The 26,983-nt window shown below is 42.0% G+C and overlaps 2 protein-coding genes across 6 annotated transcripts in view; one reads left to right on the top strand and one right to left on the bottom strand.

Moving 5' to 3' along the window:
• Fars2 (phenylalanyl-tRNA synthetase 2, mitochondrial) overlaps positions 1-24,247 on the bottom strand; it is a 456,276-nt gene extending 432,029 nt beyond the window's left edge. For 2 of the 4 annotated variants that reach the window (XM_028881606.2, XM_028881625.2), the window contains exon 1: positions 23,887-24,032. The gene's annotated coding sequence lies outside the window, so the exon portion shown is untranslated. Of the gene's footprint in view, positions 1-23,886 lie in introns of all 4 variants that reach the window. The other 2 variants (XM_028881642.1, XM_028881616.2) reach the window with 2 other exon arrangements.
• A 21-nt stretch (positions 24,248-24,268) lies between these two features.
• Positions 24,269-26,983, top strand: part of Lyrm4 (LYR motif containing 4) — a 120,221-nt gene continuing 117,506 nt past the window's right edge. Inside the window, exon 1 of one of the 2 annotated variants that reach the window (XM_028881658.2) lies at positions 24,269-24,785. In XM_028881658.2, coding sequence (XP_028737491.1) covers positions 24,700-24,785 — 86 coding nt within the window. In that variant the 5' untranslated portion in view covers positions 24,269-24,699. The remainder of the gene's footprint in view (positions 24,786-26,983) is intronic. The other variant, XM_028881652.2, reaches the window with a different exon arrangement.

Below are 26,983 nucleotides of genomic sequence, written 5' to 3' on the forward strand. Positions count from 1 at the left end.
TGATGAGCATTGTGCTAAATGCAGACCCAGACCAGGAAAGAACGCTGCAATTTAAGAAAGGGAATAATAGAAACCTTAAAGGTGGGACTGGGGAATCATAATTTTAGATAAAAAATGACTGCAGAAGCATAGCTAAGGAAGCAAGGTTTAAGCCAACATTAGACAGATCTAGACAGGTAAGTCTTCAAAAAGACAAGACACAAACCAAGTTTCAAGACCCAGGGAACTTAGTACCTTGGTACTCGGCGTGGGAATGGCTAAGCAGATTCTAGACACTAAATTTAGTACATTTTGTAGCTGTCTCATTAACCTGAAACACCAAGCAAAGTATTTAACTGACACTCACATCTATTCCACAGGGAAAGTTAGAGCACAGCCCATATATAACCCAAAGCAGCCCTCTTTCTTCCTCTAAATCACCTGTCTTTTTGTAATCTCATTTCTTGAAGTATCAACTTCTGAGTGGGCATGTACTGAAAGAGCTATTAATTTTGTTGCTTCTTAACAGAGGAAAGAGAGGCTTAAATGAGCTTCTAAATTACTGTGAATTTTAACTGGTTGTGTCTTTCCATGCCACTATTAACATGGGCAATGAGGATATTTTCATCACAGGCTGAGCTCCTTCTATTTAAGGGCATTACCATTATTTTCACCATGGGTGAACAACCGCAGTCTTTAACAGTATCAAGCTGCTTGGAGTAATAAGACAGGGTGAGCAATCTTTCCCAGTTGGCTGCAATGTGGCAGGCCCCTCAGCACAGCCAAAAGTCCTCAGCCTTTAGAAGACTAGGCTGATGGCAAACTTTAAACCCTGCAATCCCTCAGTGCCTATATGAGGGGGTCCTGCAGGAATCCAGGCAGGAGAGTAAACCCTCAAAGAAATGAGAATGAAAACATGGTGCAGATTGCTGGATCAGACTTCAGAGAATCTAATGCCAGGTGGGTCGTTATCAGCACATTTAAAACAGTACAATTAGGGAAAAGGTTTCCAGGCCACAATCAGTGCAATTAGTCCAATTCCAGATTCACAATAATGCTTAAAGTATCACTACTTAGAGACTCTTTTACACAGTACATGTAAACCACAAGCTATAGCTAAAAGGCCTAGAATCTAGACTCTAGTGTGGTCTCTGACCTATAGCATAGGTCAGCAGACCATAAAGTACCTATGACATCTCCCCTAGGGATGGGTAACGGTCTTGGGATGGAAGAGTATGGAATAACCATTATGGGGAATTTGAGTGAGGTCTGCTTCTATAGCAAAAATGGGTGAGGTCTGCCTCCACAGATAGCAAAAAAGCCACCATATCGTTAATAAAATCCATTCTCAGCTTTCTGAATGGAATACAGGTATTTGATTTTTATCTACTCCAAATGAAAAATCAAATGTAAAAAGTGTGCCAAGACAGGCTTTCAGTTTTGTGCTGGCTTGGGTTTTTTAGCCTTACTGAATTAAAGACAAAGTAAATTAACAGAACCCAACAAACGGTAAAGAGTTGTAAATGATAATGCTAAAAAATGTACTTTAAATTCACCCATCAAAACATTCACAGGCAGAGACTTTCTGTCTAAACATATTTCGTTAATTAAAATTGGGCTTCTTTCAAGTAAAATGTGACTAACATGGCCATTCTGAGTAAAGTATCAGATTATTCCACTCATGCACTGTTTCAGAAGGTCAAAGGAGAAGAATGAAAGTGTTCTTAACTCTACAGCAGTGGTTTTCAACCTTCCTAATGCTGCGACCCTTTAATTCAGTTCCTCATGTTGTGGTGACCCCCAACCATAAAATTATTTTCATTGCTACTTCATAATTTTGCTACTGTTATGAATTGTAATGTAAATATCTATGTTTTCTGGTAGTCTTAGATGATCCCTGTGAAAGGGTCATTCCAACCCCAAAGGGGTCAGAACCCACAGGTTGAGACCATTGCTCTACAGTGACCCTGAGGGTAAAAAGAGGACAGATGATTCCACTTTATTTTAGACTGAAGAAAGAAAAGCAGGAGTCGATCTGGCTGTGGCCCACATAAGCTGGGAAGAGCAGGACTCTTGCATATTCATATTCAGTCCTTCTACATTTCAAGATCATAATGAGGTAACTGAAAATGTCAACAGCTGATGCCTTTGTTTGGGTTATGTTTTGCATTAGGAAGAGATGGACTATAAAGAAAGAAATGCTTTAGATAACTAATGTATAGTTCAAACAGAGCTGGATCAGGACACCAACTCAAGCTTGTTTTCTCAACACTTCCCTAATTTACTCAAGTAGGAATATTGGGAAAGTAGAAAACGGGCTATGATATTCCTTAAAATAAGAGGTGTGAAGATTGACAAAATGGTGTTAGGATTATATGGAGGGGATGGAGTGCTGAGCAAGTAAAAAGGGCAACATTCTTCCACTTTATGAACTAAACACCCCACAGACAATCAATGTATGGTAAATACCTGCATTCCCTCTAAACCTGGTATTTCTGATAAAATGCTATTACATAAAACTCAGTTCAACTTTAGTATTTCTATCACATTTTATGCCCTACGGAGATTAGTTAGGAAATAAAAGCATTTTTAAAAAGAATTTAGGCACAGGTGTGCTTAACTTTAACAAGTTCTGCTGCACTCTGATCTGAGCTTGTACCTTTCTTGTAAACAGATGTATTCTTGTAACTTAAAAAGAAAACCTATATCTACAATCATTCAGCTGAAACTCTTACCCATTTTCTTTCCTCGAAGCACCACCTCCAAACCTCTGAAGCCAATTACTTTATTTCCAATGCAAGCCATTCTGCAGTTCTACATGACCACTTTGGTTGGGCTTTGGTTGCTTTCAAAGGTCTATACCTGGCTTGTATTGAGTAAAGTCTACAACAAAGCAAATGTCTGCACCTGACTAGTGCCAAAGAAAGTACTGTGAGCCACCAAAGTCTGCAAATGCACAAGCTTTGAATAAAACTCTAAGGCATTCATTCCCTGTGGCTTGATCCCACTCCTACATCACCAAATAATCTAGGAGCAGAGAACGGCAAAGTTAATTACAGAAAAGCATCCAGCTGATTAAGGCTTCAATACCAGACGAGGTAAATAATCTCCTTGCACCATAGTAGTCGGAGGTTAGGTAGTGAATATAGTGGGCACAGGTGGACATTATTTCAAGGCATATCAATCAAATCTTGTCCCTGGGCTGCACAGTTTATAGAGATGGGAACATGAAGGTAGAAAGAACCCCTGGTCCTCCCCAGCTAGTAGTGTCAAGACATCTCCTTGCCCTGAAGGTCCCAAGCCCCTGTCAGCCACCACTTGCATGATAATACAGTCAGGTTTGAGGCAGGTACAACTCTGTTTCAATAGTGGTGCACACCAGTCTATGCTGCAGTGGGGAGATACAATCAATATAAACTGAAGCTAGAGTGCTGATGCTCCTTGACTCCTAAGAGGTTTCCATCCCAGTACACTCAGGCACAATAACTGGTCTGCACTTTCACCTTGATGTAATGTGAACTGCCTAGGAGACACACAGCTGACCCTGTCTGTGCGGTGTTTCCAGAAAGCTTTAACTGTGGAGGGAAGACCCGCCATGAATCTACATGGTGGTACCATTCCATGGGCTGGGATATGGAAATACTAAAAAGAGGAAAGAAGGAAGCAGGCTGAGGACTAGCATTCATCTCTCTCTGCTTCCTGACTACAGATGCAATGTGACCAATTGTCTCTTACTCTAGCTTCCATGACTGCTTTGAAAAGAAAAAAAAAAAAAAACATAACCCCTCAATCTGTGTGCCAACATAAACCCTTTTCTTAGGGGGTATCAGGTACTAATCACAACAATGGGGAAAAAAACTGATAGACCATGGTAAGCTTAAATTAACAAACTCTGAAAACACATTTAAACCACCTAAGCAACATAACACAGTGTATGTAAGGCTCTCTCCTGGTAACTGCAAGGCTGACTGAGAGGAATAGCTCACTGCCAATGCACAGAATCCAGGAGATCTTCCCACACACCCCTGGACCTGCAGAGATTCAAACTCAAAATTCTAAGTACACATTTCTATGGAATCAATGTGAATGCATATTGCTTTTGTACTACAGTAAATTCCACAAAATCATAATTCATCCATCCTAAGTCATAGACTGCCTATACTTTAAAAGAGATAAAATTCACTGGCAAATATTTTTTCATCATTACTGGACACTGACCTCGGGACCCCATGCAGGCCAGGCAAGCATTCAACACTAAGCTACATCCTAGCCCTTTTGCACTTGTCTATTTTGAACCAAGTCCCAGGTTGCTCTTGCTAATCCAAAACGTGTTACATGGCTCAGGCAAACCTGAAACTGGCAATCCACCTGCTCCTGCCTCTCATGCAATGTACCAAGGATTGCACACATGCACTACTAGACCCAACTCGTTTTGAGATCTTTTACTATGCATTAAAAAGATGCACACACTAACGTCTATTGAGGAAACGGTGAACAGTACAAAAGCGGCTCTAACTTCAAAGATTTACCAGAGCTAGCACTGCAAGGTCCCTAGACCAGGGAGGCATAGGCAATGGCTGTGATTTCATCAGAGGCTCATGTCCTGGGGCAGTACTAAGATCACCAATTCTCAACTTTTCCTAAACAGCAGGTTAAGTGGAAAACTATTTTAAAATATTCCTATCAAGGCACAACCTCCAATCACTTTGATCAATTGTGGGACACAGGTTTCCTAACAGTCATTTTACAAACACCCAATGACTATAATGTGGAGCCAGGATCAACCACTGCCTTCAACTGACAATTTACAAATTCCCAAGAGTATGAAGGCCCAAGATATCTCAAACTGCTTCTCAAATTGTCCACAGTTGTTTGATTCAACTTGGGAATTCATGACATACCTAGGACCCTACTCATAAAATGCTCTGCTGTATATTCCAAATGCTATTTCTGCATTTCAGACTGCAACTAGCACATAACTGCAATTTAGGAGGCCATGCCCACCCTTAGGTTTTTCAAGTGTCTAGATTTCTGTTAGTGTTCTATTCTGTATATCAAGTATCTAGATTTCTGTTAGTGTTCTATTCTGTATATCGAGTATCTAGATTTCTGTTAATGTTCTATTCTGTTTATCAAGTGTCTAGATTTCTGTTGTTGTTCTATTCTGTATATCAAGTGTCTAGATTGGTGTTAATGTCCTACTGCTGTGAGGAGACACTGTGACCACGGCAACTCTTATAATAGAAAGCACTTAATTGGGGCTTGCTTACAGTTACAGAGGATTAGTCCATTATCATGGAGGCAGGAAACATGCTGGCACACAGACAAGTGTAGTGCTGGAGCAGTAGCTGAGAGCTACACCCTGATCCACAGTGGGGCAGGAGGAGGGTGGGGGTGACACTGAGCCTAGTGTGGGCTTTTGAAACTCCCAAGGACACATTTCCTCCAAACAAGACCATCTAATCATTCTATCTTCCAACCAGTTCCAAACAGCATATGGGGGCCATTCTTATTCAAACCACCACATAAGTGAAAAGCCTGAAGTACTGGCCATTTTCAGAAAGCTCTTAACTTACCTTCACATCTTCTGCATAAAGTCTGGCTAAGGAGTATTTCCCTGGCAAGCGGGGATATAAATCCAAGCTGTTGTACCTGCAACATCTGATTTGGCTGTATAGATTTGCTGCTAAGGAACTGAAAGAATGAGGTACATATATTATGAGAAGACTGGTTAAATTGGGTAGCAAGAAGTCACAGAGCATGCAATACTCACTGTGACATGTCTTAAGATTAAAGATAAGATCAATTCTAAAAAACTGCTTAATAAGGGAAGGAAAGTTCAAGTAAAGGCCTTGCTGTGGAGGCCCAGAAAGGTTCCTAGTGAGATTTGAGCTTGCTTTACCCAGCAGAGCTGCATTAGAGGATGGCTTGACCATGTGTGGGTTTTGATTCAGGCCCTCCCAAGGCTATCCTGCGTTTCTGTCTCTCTCCCCTCTATATTTCTATCTAAATATTTCTCACTTCTCCCTACTCAAGAATGCCCTGGGGAAAAAGTGAGAGCGGGTGTCCCACACTCACTCTGCCTTAGAAGTAGCTTCTCTCTCCAATCCAAGGGGCTCAGTAAGGGAAGTTCTCAGCACACCTGGCCACAGGCATCTGAGCACTGTACCTCAGGCTCTGAAATGTATGCAAGGCATTTGCATCCTCCTCCTGAGTTCAGAGGTTCAATACCATAGGTCTGATAAGAAGTGGCACAGGCACACAGGTACAGGGGAATGAACAAACGCAGATGTCTTCTGCCATTTCAGGGCTACTTGGGCCTGCTGACATAATGTCCCTGAAGACTTTTCTTTTTTTAAGATAGCTTCAGTCCATCCTTAGTAGTGAGGCCCCTATCTTCCCTTCTCCATATTTCTGACCTTTGGTGCAGGTAGAGCCCAGGTATTGATAGGTTTTTCTTGTCTGCCTAAAAGAACAAGGCAGAAAACCAGTGGACGAATAAAACCAGAAACGGTTCTGTCTGTCAGTTAATAAAGCAAGGCCCTGAAAACTGACAAAAGCAGCATAACCTTCAAGATGACTCAAACCCAGAAACATGGAAGGAGTACACTTGTGGGGGACAGAAGGGCTTACAGTCAGACACACTGGAGTTCAAATCCCAGCTTCACCTTCAATTAGCTATGCAGCACTGGCTCATGTGTGAATACTTTCAGCTCCCATTTTCACATATATAAAACAGAACTTACTATGTTTTGTCAGGGCTTTATCATGGTGTAAGTAATAAGGAAAAGCTAGGAAAGCCGGTGTTCAAAACTGAGAGCTATGTCAGCCACAAACAAGTTGCTGCTGGTGAAGAGAAGAATGTTTCAGCTCACTATCCCGTGCACAAGAAGTAATCAGTACACTTTCAGTTCACTATCCCGTGCTCAAGTAAACTGCAGTAGTAATCAAGTAAACTGCAAGACTCAACTAATTGCCTATTGGGCAGCAACTGTGCTACTTTCTCCAGTTCCCACTAGAAATTGAATGTGGGATGTGGGTAAAGTACAGCATTGGTGGATGCCAAGGGAATCTGAATTTACTTCCTCTGCCCTGCCTGCGTTTTGGTCTCTAATCTCCTCTTCATGAGTCAGATATCCCCAAACTCACAGAGCAAAACTTTGGAGGAACCAATCAAAGACACTGGAAAGGCATCTATCTATTTAAAGGGAGTTTCCTTCTTACACAGTTCCAATTAATTTCCTTTTGCAAAATTTGACAGAGAAGAGGACAAGAAGCTACTAATGGAGATACAAATAGTTTAATTTTACTAATGTGATCTTTAATTCCTCTATTAACATTCCCCAATTGTAAACTGCAAACCTACTGGAAAAAAAGAAAGAAGAAGAAAGAATGAGAGTACTGTAGGTTTACCACCTGCTCTTTCAGTAAGGAACTGTAACATCTTTCCCAATCTCAGGGCTGCCATCAGCTGACCAGGAATCAGAGAACACTCAATGGAGGTACAGACAGAATACTGAGTAGCAAAGAAAACATGTTAAATGAGATAGAGACTTATATAGAAAATCTTTGTCAAAAACTGTAAGTAAATGATGCCACAGATGGGCTAGCTATAGAATTAGCAAATAATTGTCACTGATTGACAGAAGAAAAGCTAGCTTTCCCAACTGAAAAACTGCAGCTGTTAAAACCAACACATTAACAGAAGCTTTTATAAAACTATTAAAATAGTTCAAATAGAAGAGAAACAGGTATATAAAAAAGGAACATAACATCAATGACTTCTTCAACATCAACACATATCTACAAATAAAGATCTCTTCAAGGGAGCTTGGAAGAGCCCCTACTTCCCTCCTTGCATGGAAGAATGGGAGGTGCATCTGCCTCCTTAGCTCTGTTGAGTAGGCACTTCATTTAACTGCCCTGGACAGCAGCTGGTGTGGTTCCACGCAGTGAAGTAGACCAGGAACGTGCACCCAGATGGCACAGAGAGCAGAAACAAGCTGACAACATGCACACATGACTTCTTTGGAGAAGTCCCTGGGACTGGGAGCAGAGGGCAGTGTCTGGCTCAGGGGCCACAGAGAGTATGGCAGAGTGCCTGGCCTGGGCAACATTCTTCCCAAGAAAGCACATGGGCAAGTGAAAGAACACCTAGAACATATCTTCTGTGGAAGGACCTCAGATGAGCTAGGACAAAGCAAGAGGGCATAGCAAACCAAAGAAGAACCAGCTAACTCAAGGAAGATGGAGTTGGAAGGACCAAGTCCAGCTTTAGTTTTCAACCCCAGGAAAATGTCTGTTCGACACCTACAGGACTAATCCTCCCAGTTAACACAAAACTACTGAGTCCCTTTACTCTCCTTCCCCTGGTATTGGCAGAAGTCTCAGTGACAGGCAGTCTGAATGAGTGGAGAAAGAAAAAAACAAAACAATACAAAATAACTATATACCACCACCATTTTCCATGGCTGGGTCCTTAGAAGGCATGGATAAGAGACCAAGTTTGAACCAGGAGTGTATTACCCCCTCTAAGTGCAACTTTAAACAGACACTGAAACGGTGGGTTGTCCTTGACATACATCTTGGAGGGGAGGCAGTGCTCAACATATGGATTACACATACATCACCAAATGATACACAAAAATATTACAGTGGGGAGCCAAGGAGACAGACATAGACAGATGTACCCACAAGTACAGCATCCCTACACTGTAATCAAGCCTGCTAGCAAAAGCATGGGAGGAAAGCGGAGTGAGGTTAATAACTAGGACTGAGAGCTGCATCAGTCTAAGGAACATTATAAAGGAATTTAAAAACAGTGATCACATGATGGCTAACCCTGATTGTCAACTTGATGAGATTTAGAACCACCATGGAAACAAATAACTGGGCATGCCTATGAAGAACTATTTAGGTTAGGTTAATTGAATTAGAAAGACCTACCTCAATGTGAGTGGTACCATGCCATGAGGGAAAGATAGCAGAAAGCTAGTTAGGCAAAAGCACTCACTGCCCTGTGCTTCCTGGCTAAAAATACAAGGTGATCAACCACCTCCTGCTCCTGTCATATACCTTCCCCACAATGATGGACTGTGTGGTAGTTTGACTAGGAATAGGAATGGTCCCCACAGACTCATGTGTTTGAATGCCCGTAGGGAATGGCACTATTAGGAGGTGTGGCCTTGTTGGAGAAGGTGTGGTGTTGGAAGAAGTGTGTCACTGTGGAGGCAGGCTTTGAGGTCTCATACATGCTCAAGCCATACCCAGTATGACAGTTCACTTCCTACTGGCTGTGGATCAAGATGGAGAACTTGCAGCTCCTTCTCCAGCACCATGTCTGCCTATATACTGCCAAGCTTCTTGCCATGATGATAATGGACTAAATCTCTTAACTGTAAGCCACCTCAATTAAATGTTTTCCTTTATAAGAGTTGCTGTGGTTGAGGCGTCTCTTCACAGCAATAGAAACCTTAACTAAGACAAACTGTTTCCCTGAAACATTAGCAATATAAACCCATTCTTCCTTATGGTGCCTTTATCAAGCATTCTGTCACAGCAACAAGACAAGTAACTGACATAACACAGAATCTTAGCTCGGTATGGAGAGAAGAAAAGCTAAGAGGAGGATTCAGCACAGAGCCCACATGGGAAGACTAACAGACCGCAAGTCCTAGTGGAGTGGTAGGGGCACACAGTCTGGTGAAATGCCAGGGCAGAGTCTGGAAAATGCTCAAAATGGAGATTTCTGAGGAAGTCTGCTCAATAATACATGTTTGACTTAAATCCCAGCTGTATCTCTTCTTGTGAGGAATATCAAACACAGCACCATAAATATAAACATAAACACAAAGCCAGCAACTGATGCTGAATAAGCCAAGAGTAGTTTAGTCTCCTTAGTACACAGGGAGCTGATTAGTGTTCAACCAGGAATGTAGAGGTGAAGCAGAGACAGCTGAACTACCCAGACAGAATCACATACATTTACATAAGCTAAATACAAGAATTCTGCTCAATGAATAAAATCTAAAAACATGGAATACAAGTAAATCATGAAATCACCACATAAGTGGGATCTTGCACTGAATTACTGACCAAGTATCAAAGATCTGTGAAGGCATACACAAATAACTACTTAATCCAAAACAAAGTAGAGGCAAATAACTAATTTACTTTAACATATATCTCCTAATAAAATATTGTCCAGCACATAAACAAAATTGGAGCTGCATTAAGTGCAAGACAGTTTACTGGTTGGCTCATATTACCAAGGATGGGAGCCAAAGATTGTCTCATCCTTGAAATGAGCATAGAATGAGAGAACACACTTCTGCCACATTAGTGAAGAGCTAAGAGGAAGCTCTGAAGCCAAGGAAGAGATGGAAATGTGATGGTTTGAAAGAAAATGGCCCCCAAAGGGAGTGGCACTAATAGGAGGTGTGGCCTTGTTGGAATAGGTATGGTCTAGTTGGATGAAGTGTGTCAATGGGGAGGAGAGCTTTGAGGTCTCATATACATTTAAGATACCACCCAGTGTCTCAGTTCACTTCCTGTTGCCTGCAAGATGTAGGACTCTCAGCTATTTCTCCAGCACCATGTCTGCCTAAACACTTCCATGTCATCATGACAATCATGGACTAAACCTCTGAAACTATAAGCCACCACCTCAATTAAACATTTTCCTTTATAAGAGTTGCCACAGTCATGGTGTCTCTTCACAGCAGTAGAAACCCTAAGACAAAAACTACCTGGCTAATGTAGCTGAGCTGCTCTTCCTTAATTAGGAAGTCACCAAGGGACTCCCAAGCTATTCTAGTATAGTCTAAAAGTAAGTTTTAACTATAAAATAGATCTGCCTCTCTTAAGACCAGATATGTAATTTCAATAAACAGTATGTAATTCAGCTACATGAAACATTAATAATCACATCACTATGGTACCTGCATGTTTGAAAAATGGGATGACATATATGTGTCAGAAACTGGCAGGTGACACTGGAGGCACACAAAAATTCACATACCCTTCTTGTTGTATTCAGGAAATGATGAAAGTACTAGAACTTTCCCACAGCTCCCACATAGGCTGAAAACCACTGTGGCAACTGACTAAGCTAGCAAGGCGAAGAAACTTTTTTTTCTTCCAGAGCTGAGGACCGAACCCAGGGCCTTGTGCTTGCTAGGCAAGCACTCTACCACTGAGCTAAATCCCCAACCCCAAGAAACTTTTTAAACTCACATCAATCTACCTGAAGTTGCAGGACCTAAACATGGCCAGGGGTGCGATGTGGGGGAGACTGATACCAAAGTGAAAAAAAAAAAAAGAGAGAGAGAGAGAGACTGGAAGGAATCCTCACCAAAATACAAAACCACAGCTCCGTTCTCATCCATTACTGAAGGAGCAGGCTCACCACATGCACGCTGTGTGCAGTGATGATCACTCACTATAGTCACTTTCACACACATTCACACCAATGCTAATTTTTCACATACAGAACCAAAGAGAATACAGAATAGCCACCCTAAAACAACAAAGGGATTGCATATGAATGCTTACCCGGGGTAGAAAGATGCTAATGAAAAAAATAGGCAGTAAATGTAAAATATTTCTTAAGTTTCCTTTCTTTCATTCAGTCATTCACCAAATGTTTACTGATCATCTACAAAGTGTTATAATTACAGTGGTAAAGAAAACAGATACAGTCCTTTCCTCATGGAATTCACATACTGATGTAAGAAATCAATAGTAAGCCACTATAAGAATGGATAGATCAAAAATAGAGTTGCTTGGCCGGGCGGTGGTGGCGCACACCTTTAATCCCAGCACTCGGGAGGCAGAGCCAGGCGGATCTCTGTGAGTTCGAGGCCAGCCTGGGCTACCAAGTGAGTCCCAGGAAAGGCGCAAAGCTACACAGAGAAACCCTGTCTCGAAAAACCAAAAAAAAAAATAGAGTTGCTTGTATCCATCCTAACAATAATAAATAAATAAATAAATAAATAAATAAATAAATAAATAAATAAATAATGGATGAATGAATGAAGCAAGCTGGAAGGTGTTTAAGGACAGGATCTTGGGCCCATGTACCTGGTAACAAGAACTATCTATCACAAGGCATTCAGAACCACAACCTTATACATCAATGGGTGTGTAAAGATTTGTACCCAGTAACTGTCTGCTAAACCGTGGACTGGTGTCAACCATATTATTGATTCTCTCTTTTTTTTTTTTTTTTTCCTGGAGCTGAGGATCAAACCTTACAACTGAGCTAAATCCCCAACCCAACACATCTTTTTTTTTTGGTTTTTCGAGACAGGATTTTTCTCTATGTAGTTTTGGTGCCTGTCCTGGATTTCACTCTGTAGAGAAGACTGGCCTCGAACTCACGGAGATCCACCTGACTTTGTCTCCCAAGTGCTGGGATTAAAGGCGTGCGCCACCACCGCCCCATATTGTTGATTCTCAAATACCTTTGTAATTAATCTTCTGGTCAATGTATTATTTTAAAACAACTATAAAACTTTCATTTACCCATAAAATTCTGTGTGCTCCTTAAATTCATCTATGCTCCAATCAAAGTCATCTGCAAACCCATCCATTTTCATATGCTCCTAGCATCCAAGGCACAAATATTCGGCACCACAAAGCTTCCTACTTACTAACAATAAATATAATTATTCTTCAGCAAGTCTCTGTGACACCAATAACCTATCATCATACAGACCTATCATTTTAGACTGCAGAGTTAAGGGAAAGAATGAGGTATTAGAAAAAGTACTGAAACCATAAGGGTGTGGTTTAAAGGACAACCAGGGCACAGTTCACCCAAGACATGACATTTAATCTGAGTGATCCTGAATCAAGTGAAAACTGTCAGAGACGAATGATTATTCTAGAGAGAGGTTTTTGTGTACAAACATTCTTAAGTGAAAAGGAGCTTAGTCTATGTGTTTACATAACAGATTTCTGTAAAACAACAAATGCATGAAAATATCCTAAAACTTCCTAAATAGCAAAGACAACCTCAAAATACGCAGCAGTAAATTCTAAACCAAACCTTAGCAAAGCTGAAGCAAGAACAGTCAATTTTATTTTAGGCACTGTTATGTAAAATGTCCCCACAGGCTCATATGTGGGGACAGCTGATTCCCAGCTAGTGGCGCTGTTTAGGGGTTCTGGGGAATGTTTAAGAGGTGAGGGCAAGTGGGAAGAAGTGAGTGACTAGAGGGGGTGTTGAATTACCGTGACGGCCTAAGACCATTCATTTTCAGGACCTAGGCACTGGTCAGGAGAAAGACAGCTCAATTCTATCAAATTCATAATCAACTAAGTATCTGTCGGATTCCCAGCCAACAATAAGTTGAATTCACCCGATAATTTTCACAGGTGAATCACTTAAGAGTTTAGATTGATTAGTTCACTCAACCATTGATGTTCATTGATCAAATACCATGTGCAAAGCTAAATGCAAAATGTTGGGGAAATGATAGTAATCAGAGACAGTCTCCAACCATTCTCAAATCTTCACCCTAATAGCCAAGAACAATACTAATCGAATAACCACATAAAGAAGCATGCAACTCTGGCAAGAATACTCTAGTGAATTTTGTTGCTTCTTACAATAAACAACCACCTCCTCCACCCCCCACCCCATCCCACCCCCCCACCCCACCCGGCTTCACTACTTGCATTTCAATGTATGTAGCCTACACCAACATACTCATCCCTAACTTTCACACGTACCCACTGAGAGGAGCTGTGCTCACCTTGCCTCTAAAGATTAGGCAGGTGACTCAAACTAAATAATCACAACCCTGTCCCTAAGAATGGATTACCTCAGAGATGGATGAGCATGCTTGTAGATGAAGACAATGGATAAAAAGAATGGACTGGTGGGCACCCCTTCTCTGCAAGTACAAACAAGCACCCAAGAATTGTTGGTGGTAAAAACCAAGACAGGTTGCAAACCTAAGGATTCAGCAGACATTGGAAAAGACTTGTTAAGAAAAAGAACAAAACCAGGTCTTTGGCAATGCCACAGAAACCAGCCAACAGTAAGGATCCATCTGGATTCTGAGCCCTCATGTCATAGGAGTCAACAAAACCACAGCAAAGGTGTGAAACTGCTTGATTTGGCTGTCAAAACCACTGCAAAGGTGTGAATCTGCTTGATTTGGCTGTCTGGGGCAACTGCAGTCACTCTCAGTTGAAAAACACTTCCCAATTCTGAGGCACACTGAAGAGGAAGATCTGCTTCACTTCAAGAAGGTAGGTTCACACAGTATCTCTTAATTGAGAGAAGGAAGAGTTGCCAGGTCGCTGGATTGGCTGTGGCACAGGTCCAGGGCAGAGAACCAGAAAATCACATATTAAAGTAACAATGGATGGAGCAGACTGGAGAATCACTTGGCCAGGGACAACAGGACCGTGCAGGCTATGCTGAGAGTTCAGACTACATGCAGTGTTGGGGGGGGGGGGCGACATAGACATGATTGTCTATCGTGTAAGAAAAATAATTCATATATATATATGTGTATATATATATATATATATATATATATATATATATATATATATAAAACAGACCATGGACTGATCATGTAACAAACAGTTTCTATTCAAACAGCTCTCAGGGGCACAGAAAAAGATAATGAGGAAACCGTACAATAAGTGCTTGAGAACACTTCTCAGCGAGGTTCAGAGAAGAAGGACATCTAAACTCGGCTTGGACAAGTCTAGTGGCCCCAGGCAGGCTTACAAATGGCAAATCAAAAACTGTTTACTTGGGGCCTTAAAAAATTGGGACTTCCCAGCCTGGTGGTGAAGGCCTGTAATCTCAGTCAATCTGGAGGCTGAGACAAGATGATCATATGTCCAAGCTCTTCCTGGGCTACAGAGTTATTTCCAGGCAAACATGGACAACTTAACAGACACCTGGCTCAAAACAAAGGATATAAAATACAAGTAGATACAATTATTTGTGTGTTTATTTGTATAAGTACAAATACATAAATACAAAATAAAATACAAAAAAAAAGCTCACAATAAAACTTAATCTATACACCTTGAAGGGTACTACACAAGGCCCTGAGTATGTTACTCAGAATTCGCACACACACACACACACACACACACACACACACACACACACACACACACAGAAGGGATTTGTCCTGGGTGGTTTTCTGGTCAACTTAATAGAAGCTAGAGTCATCCAAGAAGAGGGAATCTTGAGAAAATGCCTCCATAAAACTGGCCTGTAGACAAGTCTGTCTAGCATTTTCTTGATTAATGACTGGTGTGGAAGGGCTCAGTTCACTCTGATTGATGCCACCCCTGGGCAGGTTTTCCAGGCATGTATAAGAAAGCAGGTTGTGCGGGCGGTGGTGGCGCACGCCTTTAATCCCAGCACTCGGGAGGCAGAGCCAGGCGGATCTCTGTGAGTTCGAGGCCAGCCTGGTCTCCAAAGTGAGTTCCAGGAAAGGCACAAAGCTACACAGAGAAACCCTGTCTCGAAAAACCAAAAAAAAAAAAAAAAAAGAAAGAAAGAAAGAAAGAAAGAAAGAAAGAAAGAAAGAAAGAAAGAAAGAAAGAAAGAAAGAAAGAAAGCAGGTTGTGCAAGCCAGGAGGAGCAAGCCAGTAAGCAGCACTCCTCCATGGCCTCTGCACCAGTTCCTGCCTTCAGTCTTGAGTCTATAAACTGTGAACTGAAATATAACCTTTCCTCCCCAAAGGAGGTCTTAGTCTTTATCACAGCAAAGGAAACCTCACTCAGACAAAACTACTAGAAGCTCTTCAAACCCAGCTCTATAAAGTAAAGCCACCATCATACTTAGCTCTCAGGGCACCCAAAAGCCTATGCAAATGGAATTTATAAAGGACTTAAGGTTATGGGTGCTCAGGGAAAGGCACTTGTTTTAAAATGCCTGGGAGATTAGAAATAGATAGTTAGGCCTGTCAAAGTTTGGATCTGTAATGCCCCACAAAGGCGCATGTCCAAGACAGAACTGAGGAAAGGTACCAAGCCACATGGCTAAACATAAATAAGAATTATGGGTTAATTTAAGTATAAGAGCTAGGCAGTAATAAGCCTGAGCTAATGGCCGAGCAATTTTAATTGAGTGATTATTTTGTAAGTGGCTGCAGGACTGCAGACCATGGGAGCCAGGTGGAACCAGGAAAACTTCAATTACAAACCACAAAGAGGAGCCTAGTGGAAAGTTTTAGGACACTGGGATATGTCTCTAAAAAGGATCATGGGATACCAGTCCTCTCCTTCCTTCCTCTCTTTTTTATATTCCACTTTGTGCTTACTGTGCTGGCTAATTTTATGTCAACTTGACACAACCTAGAGTCATTAGAGAGGAGGGAGCCTCAATTTAGAAAATGCCTCCACAAGATGCAGCTGTAAGCAAGCCTGTGGGGCATTTTAATTAGTGATTGATGGGAGTGGGCCCAGCACTTGTGAGTTGGGCCACCCCAGTGGTGGTGGTCCTAGGTTCTATAAGAAAGGAGGCTGAGCCATTCATGAGGAACAAGACAGTAAGCAGCACTCCTCCATGGCCTCTGCAACAGCTCCTGCCTCCAGATTCCTGCCCTGCTTGAATTCCTATCCTGTTTCCTTCAATGATGAACACTGATTTGAAAGCATAAGCCAAATTAATCCTTTCTTCCCCAAGTTGCTTTGAACATGGTATTTCATCACAGCAATAGTAACCCTAAGACACTCCAACTATGATATGTCTCCAGAGACTTAAAACAAAGTCATTCAGTCATGACTACAATCTCCAAAACTACAATGCAAACTAAACCCTCACTCTTTATAATCTGATTGTTTTGTGTATACCGTTTCAGCAATAGAAAGCTGACAGAGAATCCATGTCTCAAAAACTTCAGGAAGATAGTGTGCTAGATGCTAATCTTTCTCCAACAGCACTACTTCTTAACTTACTTTTCTTCAAGAATTATTGTGAAGATAATTTTCCCAGTAAAGCTATCCTAATTAACTAAAGCTAACTCTGTAGTACTGTCTGCCAATATTACTGTAATCCATTTCACAAAAAGCAGACAGGCTCTTATTACTCTTAAACATTATTAGTTAACTCAAGCTAACAAGTGCACACACATAACAAGTTTACCAAGCTAAATTGCTTCCATTGTGCTCAGTAAATAAATGTTTGGCTAATAAGTTATGAAATATTAAATCACATAAAAATATTCACTGTGATGGCAAAGACATTATGAACTCTATGTATAGACTCTGGTTTATCAGTCTCTGGTATAATTTCAAAAACATATTATCCTACTGAGAAATCAGTTATTATGATATCACAGACCTACAGGCAAAAGGTGCAGCGCCATGGTAGAGCACTTTCCTTGAATACCCAGGTCCCTAGGTTTGATCCACAGGAGCAGAAATCATGCAGTGAACTAGGAGTCAAGTACATTAAGACCCTTAGCTAGTATTTCTCTAGGGACTGACAAACATCAACAAAGTCAGCACTACAAATCTCAAGTGTTTTCTGAAAAGAACCAACTGATAGGCACAAACAGGAACTGACAACTCTTAGACCTCATTGAAAAGAGCCAATCACAACTTCAAATTTATCTTTAGAAAAATTACCAAAATGGGATGCTGGTAAACTACTTAGCAAGGCTCAAATAAGAGAAAATAAGCCAAATAATTATTAGCTATTATTTTTATCAGTTAGTTTGTTTAATACATCATTCTCAAATGCAAGAAACAAAAAAAACCTCATAATAGCTATCCTACATACGTATTAATAAAAAGATGACAGTACTCTGTAACAAAGTATTACCACTGTCAAAGAATCTTCACATTGATGGGGACTTTAGGCAAGGAAATATGGTTTCCTTCCAAAAGGAGAAATTAATTGGTTAAAAAATAAGAATCCTGCACAAGTGACTGACAGTTTCATTATTGCTGCCCACAAGCCAGTGAACCTAATCACCAAAGAGGACAGGACAGATTTTCTTAAATTTATTTGAGAAGATGCTCTACAGAAATGTCTGTCTGTCTCTCTCTCTCTCTCTCTCTCTCTCTCTCTCTCTCTCTCTCTCTCACACACACACACACACACACACACACACACACACACAGAGAGAGAGAGAGAGAGAGAGAGAGAGAGAGAGACCTAAGAAGGCAAAAACATTTTTTTTGTTTGAAATGTAAATATATCATAAAATACAAAAAAAAAAAAAGCATACAAATCAACAATTCTGAGTCTCAATACTTACAGGATTTCCTTTACAGAGGAGTTAACTTTACAAGTATAAGAGGATCCAACTAAATTTAAATTCAAATGTGACTAAAATTTACCATTATCCAAAAAAAATAAATAAATAAAATTAATCAGAGTTGGCAAGATGACGAAGTAGGTAAAAAAGCCAGCTGCCAAGTCTGACAACCTAGGCTCAAACCTTGGGACCTACATGGTAGGAGAGAACCAACTTTTAAATGTTGTCCTCCATCCTTTTGTGCACACCACAGAACACAAGACCACAGAGAGACACACACATATAATAAATGGAAACAATTTTTCTTTAAGAGAGGGGGGGAGGGAGGGAGAGGGAGAGAGAGAGAAATCAGTTCAATTCCAAATTCCATAAGCTGGCACAAGAAGATCATCTATATGAAGTAAGGTAGCAAGCAGTATAGATGGACAGAATACATACTCAACCAACGGCCATTACAGCCCATTTTCTAACAGCCTGGTCCTGGCTAAATCATCTACTCTCCCAGATTCCCTTTCCTTAGAGGCAAAAGCTGTTCCCTCTGCTCATGGACTAATTGGCTAAAATCACATGAGGGTTCAGATCCTCTAATGTCTTCCCACCGGATCCCCTTACCCTGAGCTCTGGAAAGAAGCTATAATTAGATGGTCTCCAGACTCATAATAAAGGCTTAAATTTATCTTCCCCAGATAAAGGCAACATTTCCTCCTCTAAGAAGAAACCACCACAACCACACACCCAAATTCTCTGCCCTCAAGGCCCAGCTGAAATCTGAATCCTCCCCAGCCACCCAAACATTACCTCCACCTTAAAGGTCCTAATTCTCAGGGTTCAGTGTTTCCCTACCCCAGCAACATCCAGTGCCCAGGGAATGCAGTCCTAGCTATAGTATAGGCATCAAGGATGGACATGACCTCTCCTTGCATTTAGACCCAACATCACATAACCAGCACTTCCTTGGCAACCTTTGTGCTTTCTAACCCATATCACAATTACACACAAATGCATTCAAACCATAAATAAGATCTGCAGCCCTAAGTCACTACAAGAAGCAGGCTAGTCAGCTTCCTGATAAATATACAGATAAAGAACGAAGCTTGCAGAGCTCCTGGAGTACAGAATTTGAAGTCTCAGGATATGAAGGGTTCTAACAGGCCCAGGCATGGCAAACATGGCACCAACAGGTCTTCTAATCCCCTTTCCCTCCTCCCCCTTCCCCGGACCTTGCTAACCCATCAGATTACATTCCTAAAGTGAGCAACTAAGGTCCATTCCCTATCTGGTTACTTTCTTATGCTTGACTCATCCCTGAAGCTGAAGACCAAGATCCAACTAGAAAACATCAAGAACCAACAATCAAAATTCAGTATTTGGTTACATTGACTAACATGTCCAATCAGGACTTACCAGCTCATCCTAGCACAGTCTCCCCTTTTCTCCTTAAAAACCACTCCTCCAAAAAACACCTGCTACTGTTTTTGCCAGATCCAGAGGCAGCCACCCCTACCCTCCCACCCTCCAACCCTGTTTGTCCCCTGATGGTAATAAAATCTCCTTGGTATTGAGAATACAGTGTCTGGGTGTGTTCTGGGCTAACTCTGAGGCTCCTTCAGGATAGAACAAGTCTCCAGTATCTTGTTAATGAATTCCACTCCACCGGGTCAGAACATTCTACTTGCTGCTACATAGGGGAAAGAAATAACTTAATTCGAAAAGAGGAAATATAACTAAAATAAAGCTGATACAGGGCTAATCACTTCTGTAGTCTGACAGGGGAACCCTACTTCCCACCTTCAGCTAGTCCAAACCACAAAAAGGTGGATACACAAATTGTGTCCACCTCCTTCCATGCCTTAATCAGGAACTACAATGTCAAACTTCCCACACTCATTTTCCAACTGCCTTCTATGGTGGTGTCTTCCCTCAGGTCAGGGTCTTAGTTGAGCTAGGTGTGGTGTGCACACCTGTAATTCTAGCACTCGTGAGGTAGAGACAAGAGGATCTTCACATGTTTGGGGAGAGCCATGTTCCACATAGTGAGGTCCAAACCAGCAAGATTACATGGCAAGACCTTGTGGAGAAAGAAAAAAACACCAAAACCAAACAAACAACTGAAGAACACGGATCACAAAGATCTAGCTACACTTCAATGTTAGAAAAAGGCATGGCTGCAGCTTGTAGCAGGCTTTCTTTTGGGCCACCAACCAGCCCCCCAAATCATGACACAGAAACATTATTAGTTGTGAATGCTCGGCCTTGTCTTATGCTTGTCCCACTGGCTCTCATAACTTAAATTAACCTGTTTCTCTTCATCTACATTTTGCCTCAGGGCTTTTTACCTTTCTTTCATTCTATATGTCCTACTCCAAGTCTGGCTGGCTGGTGGCTGCCTGGCTGCTCTCTGGCCGGCTCCCCCCTCTTTCTCCTCATTCTCTCTTCTCCCTCTCTCGAGCCCCGATTCTTCCTCCTACTTCTCTCTGCCCACCAGCCCCAGCTATCCCTCTCCTGCCTAGCTAGCTATTGACTGTTCAGCTTTTTATTAGTCTAAGCAGGTGCCTTAGGCAGACAAGGTGAAAAAACAACGTATCTTTATATAATTAAACAAATGCAACATAAACAAATGTAACACACCTTTATATAGTTAAAGTAATATTCCAGAAGAGCAGTTGGCTCAGGAAAGGAGCTAACATGACATTACCCTTCAGAAATGAGCTTTGTAAGAAGGCCAAGGTTGCCATGATCAGGTCTTAAAGGGAGAGCATTAAAAAGGGACCACCCATCATACCACTGACAACATGCTGGGAACTTAAAGGGAAAGAAAGAATTCCCTTTAAAACCTGCAGAGGAAATTCATCAGAGGAATGGCTTAAATAAGAGATAGTCATCATGGATGGAATGATGGAGTGGCTCAGAAAATCACCTTCAGAGAAATCCTGGATGAAGAAAAACTGTATTGTTTTTCTATCCTCTCAGAAAGATATCCCCTCATCTGACTTAGTCTGGGATAGCATAAGTGAAGAGGAACATGGAGGAGGCAGGTACTGAGTAGGAGCATAAATTAGGGGCTGTGAAGCCACGAAACAGCCTGGATCCTTAACTCTCTGTCAAAGAGAAAGTTGGGGGTGGAGGCCACCTGATTTCTTCAAACTTATAGCGTGAGTGCTTATAGAGACCAGCATCTTAAAGGGGCAGGCCCATGATCTAACAGTATGGAATACAGTAATTCCATATAAGGTGACTCTACAATATAAAACTTTCTTTATATATCATTGTTATGTTTAATTGTAAAGATAGTAAATGGCTTTACATTGCTTCAAAAAGCAAGAAATATTTACTGTAAAGAATTATGGTATTCTTAACTCAGTATTAAAGAAAATGTTTACATTTTGAGGACTAAATGATAGTGGATAGGTACCCAGTTGTTTATAGTTATTATCTAATAAAACTTTGTTCTAAAATAGAATGACAGAACACAAGAGTAAGGTCCAGACTCAGCCTCTGGGCCAATTCTACCTAGAATCTCAGTAGAGTTGTTGCATTTAAAAAGTCACTTCTGAAGTGAAGATGAGCAAAATAAAGATTTAATTTGGGAAAGTGATTTTTTTAATTAGTCCTTCAAAGCAATGATAGCCAACAAAAGGAAAAAATCACAAATAAAGTATGTTTATAAAGACTTGGAATAGCGTTAACTAATGTTAATTATGTTACAGCAACTATAGTAGTTTATTTGAACAAAGAAAAGGGAAATGGCATGAGAATCAGGCAACTCCCAAACCAAAGCAGGTTCTAGAACAGTAACAGTGTGATGACCTGAAAGCATTACAGAAAATGGAAACAGCACTGAAAATGCCATTGGAGGCAACATAATCAACTAGTCAATAGCTTGCAACTTCATTGCAAGTTACTGAATTGGTTTTAGGACCTCTTGAATAATGTTTAATTACTATTATTAAAGTCTACATTAGTCTATTGTGTCCACTGGTGGTATCAGGCTGTATCCATAGCCTCTGACAAATCTGATGAGTAACACTAAGACTCTATCATTTTCCTGATCTTAATCACTCCTTGAACTGACAGATCTACCACCCAAACTATTTTAACTCTGCAAATTCTGTTAGCTGTATTTGATCACAACAAAGATATTTAGATGTCCACGTTATTACGCACATTAGTAACTAATTCCCTTGTAATTAGGCACAAACTCCACACACTTCCAAGATGAAAGTACAATACAGCAGAAATGTATTCCCCACTCCTTTTTGACAAGTCAAAACAATTTAAATATTTTTCATCCTCATTCTGGTATTTTTGTATATATGTAACTTGCAATGTGTAGTTTTTACTGGTGCCCTATATTTTACATCAATAGCAACCAATAGTTTATTACCTCAAGAGAACACAGCTCTGTTCTCACTCTGTAACAATGTGAAAACCTTCCTTATGGTCTTCAACTAGTTAAGAAATTACAAAGAAAAACTCAAGAACATTAATAGATCTCATTAAACCTGAGGCAATGACCTGACCAAACAGCAAGGGAGCAATACTGAGGCACATTCTGTTAATGTTTATTAAAAAAATTAAATTTTAAATATTTATATATGTATTTTATGTAAGTTTTGTCTCATACATAAACGGCCAGCCTGGCTACAGAGTGAGTTGGAAAAGCGCAAAGCTACACAGAGAAACCCTGTCTTGAAAAAAAATAAAAATAAAAAATAAATTTTAAAAGCCTGTTGTGATTAGGAGAAAAATCAGGGAGCTTAAAAGTATTTTTTATAAAAGCACTGTATCGTCAATACTTTTAAATGTCACTGTTTCATGACTAGTAGGTTTGTTTGTTTGCTTGTTTGTTTTTCAGATTCAAGGACAAGTTGCAAGCACACTAAAGAATTCTCTGCCCTAATGTTCCTGAAAATACAAGTTGCTTCCCATAGAGCACACATCATTTCAAAACTAGATACACCAAAACAGATGAGAACGGATGCTAATTTAATCGTAGTCTTATCGTTTAAAATTACTCTTTACTGTTTGGGGGCGGGGAAGACTAAAGAAAAGGCTTGTAGCAACGTCGTTATATAAAACCAGATTCGAAAACTAATATCAGGGCTTTCCAAACACAGTAACCAGAACTAGCAGAGGCTTCTCTTCGCACAGCCCTAAGATCAAGGACCAAAACAAAAAACTTTACTACTTGAGCAAGATGGTCCTTAAAATCTGAATTCTGAGGGGGGCGTTGGGGGGAGACACCATCAAGAGAAAACTTTTTGCCTTGGGTCTGAAATGATGCCTCGGAAATCCCTCAGTCCCAAGGGCTCCCTAATTAATCGTGACATCTAAAGTCCAGACTTTTAGCGTTTTTGTTTTTGTTTTAAAAACACACTGCAAAACTGTGCGCTTAAAAGTAATAATAATAATAACCAAGAATTGCATGGTGTCCCACGTCTGTAATTCCAGCACTCGGAAGGCTTCGAACGAAAGCTCAAAGTCAGTCTGTCCTACAAAATGAGACCCTGTCTCCAAAAATAAAAGGTAAACGATAAAAAAAAGTCCAGACCCTCAATGACTATCTCGGAAACGGGAGAAAGTCACAGCCAAACGCCAAGTGCACAACAAATGGGCGACGTGACACCTCCAAGCTGCAGCAAGGGCAGCACTCACCCAGCATTCGCCGGGGAAACGCAGACCGCGGGCGTTTCGAAGTCAGCAGCGCGACCACACACTCGCTCTGCAGTCACTGAGCTCAACCTCTCGCCTAGGCTCCACTGTGCGCGCTGGGCGCCGCCATCTTGACGGAAAAGAGGTCCGGGCCCGAGGTCCCTGCGCCGCTCGCCCAGAGAGAAGCCGGTGATCCAGGAAGTCGCTAGCTGGTCAACTCCGCGCCTCTGGGGCTGAGTCCCCCCAAGCCATGATGACGCCGATTATCTCAGGCTGCCGATCAGGCCCAGGCAAAGCAAACTCACCCTCTCAGTCGCGCACAGCGGGTCAGGCAGCGCTCAAGACAGCCTCACCGGGCAGGGGCGGGGCAGCGGCGCACGCTTCGTAACCCGGGCAACCGGGCCTGGGCAGGTGTAGGGGGCGTGGTGTCCGAAGACGCCAAGGTCTCGGCCCCGCCCCCGAGCGGTTCGGAAGAGTGCAGGCTGAGGAGGAGACTGCCAGCCGCGGAGTTCGAGCCCGTCGGCGTCCCCCGGAGGAGTGTGCCTGGGGCTGGACGGCCGGGCCTCCTGCCTCTGGGGCCGGCCCGCCTGTGAGCCACGCGGAGCCTCCCGGACGCGGGCGCCTCCCCTTAGCTGCCCGCCGCCCTGCCTGCGCCGCCTCCGGACTCTTCCCCAGGCCGCGAGCCAGGCCGAGGCGCTGCTTCTGCTTCCCAGCGTGCTTTTTGCATCGTTTGACATTGGGGTTGAGTTAAACCCGGGACCCCCTCGAAGAAGGACCCGTTTGGTTTTTGTTGTTATTTTTTTGTTTGTTTCCAACATGGCAGCCTCCAGCCGCGCACAAGTGTTAGATCTGTACCGGGCGATGCTGAGAGAGAGCAAGCATTTCAGCGCCTACAATTACAGGTGACCCGGGGGGAGCGCCGGGAATGGGATGTCCAGGTCTGTCTCTAGGGGTCGCGGAGCAGGCGCCCGCAGCTTGGGTTAGTGACAGGTTCCGCTGCCCTGACGCGCACGTGCAGCTGTCCACCCCCCAGGTGTGACCCTCGGAGCCCGGGAGGGGAGGAGCCAAGCGCTTGCCCTTCAAGTCCTGGGACATCTTCCCTGAACTGACTGACACCCAAGTTGGTGCTTTAGGACCCTTGGCCAGTGTCTTGTTTCTGCGATCCGAAACGATGGGCGTGAAGCCGCGAGTGAGAAAAGTTAGAACAAGCAAACATGTGCCGTACGTGAAACTTTCCTTGAGAATACGACTGGAAGCAGTCGCTCGGGACCACGTGGCCGCAGAGCTGGAGGCTTGCTCGCGGCCCCCCTTTCATTTACACCGGTGTTTTAATTCGCGACTCTGGGGCCAGGGACCAGAGAAGCGTTTCTCAACCTGTGGGTCAAGGCCCTCTAAAATGACTCTTTCGCCGGGGTCGCTTGAGACCATTTGAAAACACAGATATTTACATCGTGATTCATAGCAGTAACAAAATTACAGTTATGAAGTAGCAACAGAAATAATTTTATGGATGGGGGGTCACCACGACATAGGAACAGTATTAAAGGGTCACAGCATTATGAAGGTTGAGACACTGAATTAGAGGATAAAGGAGAGGGAGGGGGTACATATACAAGAAATGTTAAAGGTAAGAGGAGTTGCTAAGCCTTCAGAAACTGAAATGTTAGTTTATCCTGCCTCACCAGACTGAGATCTTCCCCCTAGAGTCTAGGACCTATAATAGCAAGAAAACAAGAGCATCAGTTCTTCAAGAAAGAAATTTAAGTTATACATAAATGCACAAAAATCACGCATTAATGGGGTGCCTACCTCACTTTCATGCAATAAAACTTACATTTTTAAGCCAGCCCATTTTTTTCCATTCCTGGCCCATTCCACTACTTGTATATGAGACCCTTATACTTGTTAGAAGTTCTCCACCTCAGGGCCCCCACCTTCTCAATTTCTGCTTCTTTGGAACTTCTGACCCACCATTTCAGTAGAGCCTTCAGGGTTTTTCTGAGATGTGGTGTCTTACTGACTAATTACCTGAATCCTCTGAGACTGAAGCATACTCCTGAGAACAAGAATCGGATGGAACCAGCTCATGTTTCTTTAATGGGTTACTTATTTACAGTTATTTCCCAAGTGTTCAGATTACTTCACAAGCTAGTCTTCACTTTTTATCATTTCAGACATTATTGATGTCGTACCCTTAGGTAACTGACGAGGCTATGGTGTCCTGGTGTCTGCTAACTCCTGAAACAGACCTGGTTCTAGGTGCACCCTGCTCTAGAAATTGAGCTGCAAGGTCCTGTGATGGGCAGGCCATGCACAACCTCAGTCTGTGGATGGATGCACCAAATATCTCCAGCAGTAATTCATCTTTTAGAAACCTACTGAGAAATTATACTTGTCCTGTCAACTTGAGAACAGCATTGGTTGTGCTAGTGAGCTGATACCCACTAAAGACATGGTTAAATTAAACATGGTTTTACTTGATGACGTTGCCTTTGGAAGATAAAGGATATAAACACTAAACCTGCCGATGGATGTTCCATAAATACCTACTGCTAAGTACTTACAATTGATGGAATATAGGAAATTTGGAAGTATATATTTGGAGTGTTCCCCACAGTCTAAAAGATGTTCTGTCTCAAGAATAAACATGGAAGGAATAAACAGAGACTAGGTCATACTAGAGGGCACATCTGGGAACAGATTGTATAAAACACAGGAAGCAGCCCTCAACAGAGATTGTAACCTTGGAGTTACTCGGCCTCTGAGATTCAGTTTTCTTCATGGCAAAACTAAGTCATTGGACTAGACAGCCTCTTAAGGGCCCTTCATTTCTAAACTTGCATCTGGAAGTAACTTAAAAGCCGATCAATACACCAAACGTTTTCCAAGTCCCTAGGAGTAAACTGAAAATCGTTGGCTGTTCCTAATAGAAATGTAAAACTGAGCTTCAGCATAAGCAACTATATGCTGATAAGCACTCTGAGAGTAGTCTGTGCCTCACACCATATGTGTTTTCCACGTAAATCTAGTGGTCACTTTTACCAGATACCATTTACCCAAAACCTGAGAACCCTGCCTGCATTATCATTATGTCCCAAGG

This window comes from Peromyscus leucopus, chromosome 5 (assembly GCF_004664715.2).
Source record: "Peromyscus leucopus breed LL Stock chromosome 5, UCI_PerLeu_2.1, whole genome shotgun sequence".
In the NCBI taxonomy this organism is placed as follows: domain Eukaryota; kingdom Metazoa; phylum Chordata; class Mammalia; order Rodentia; family Cricetidae; genus Peromyscus; species Peromyscus leucopus.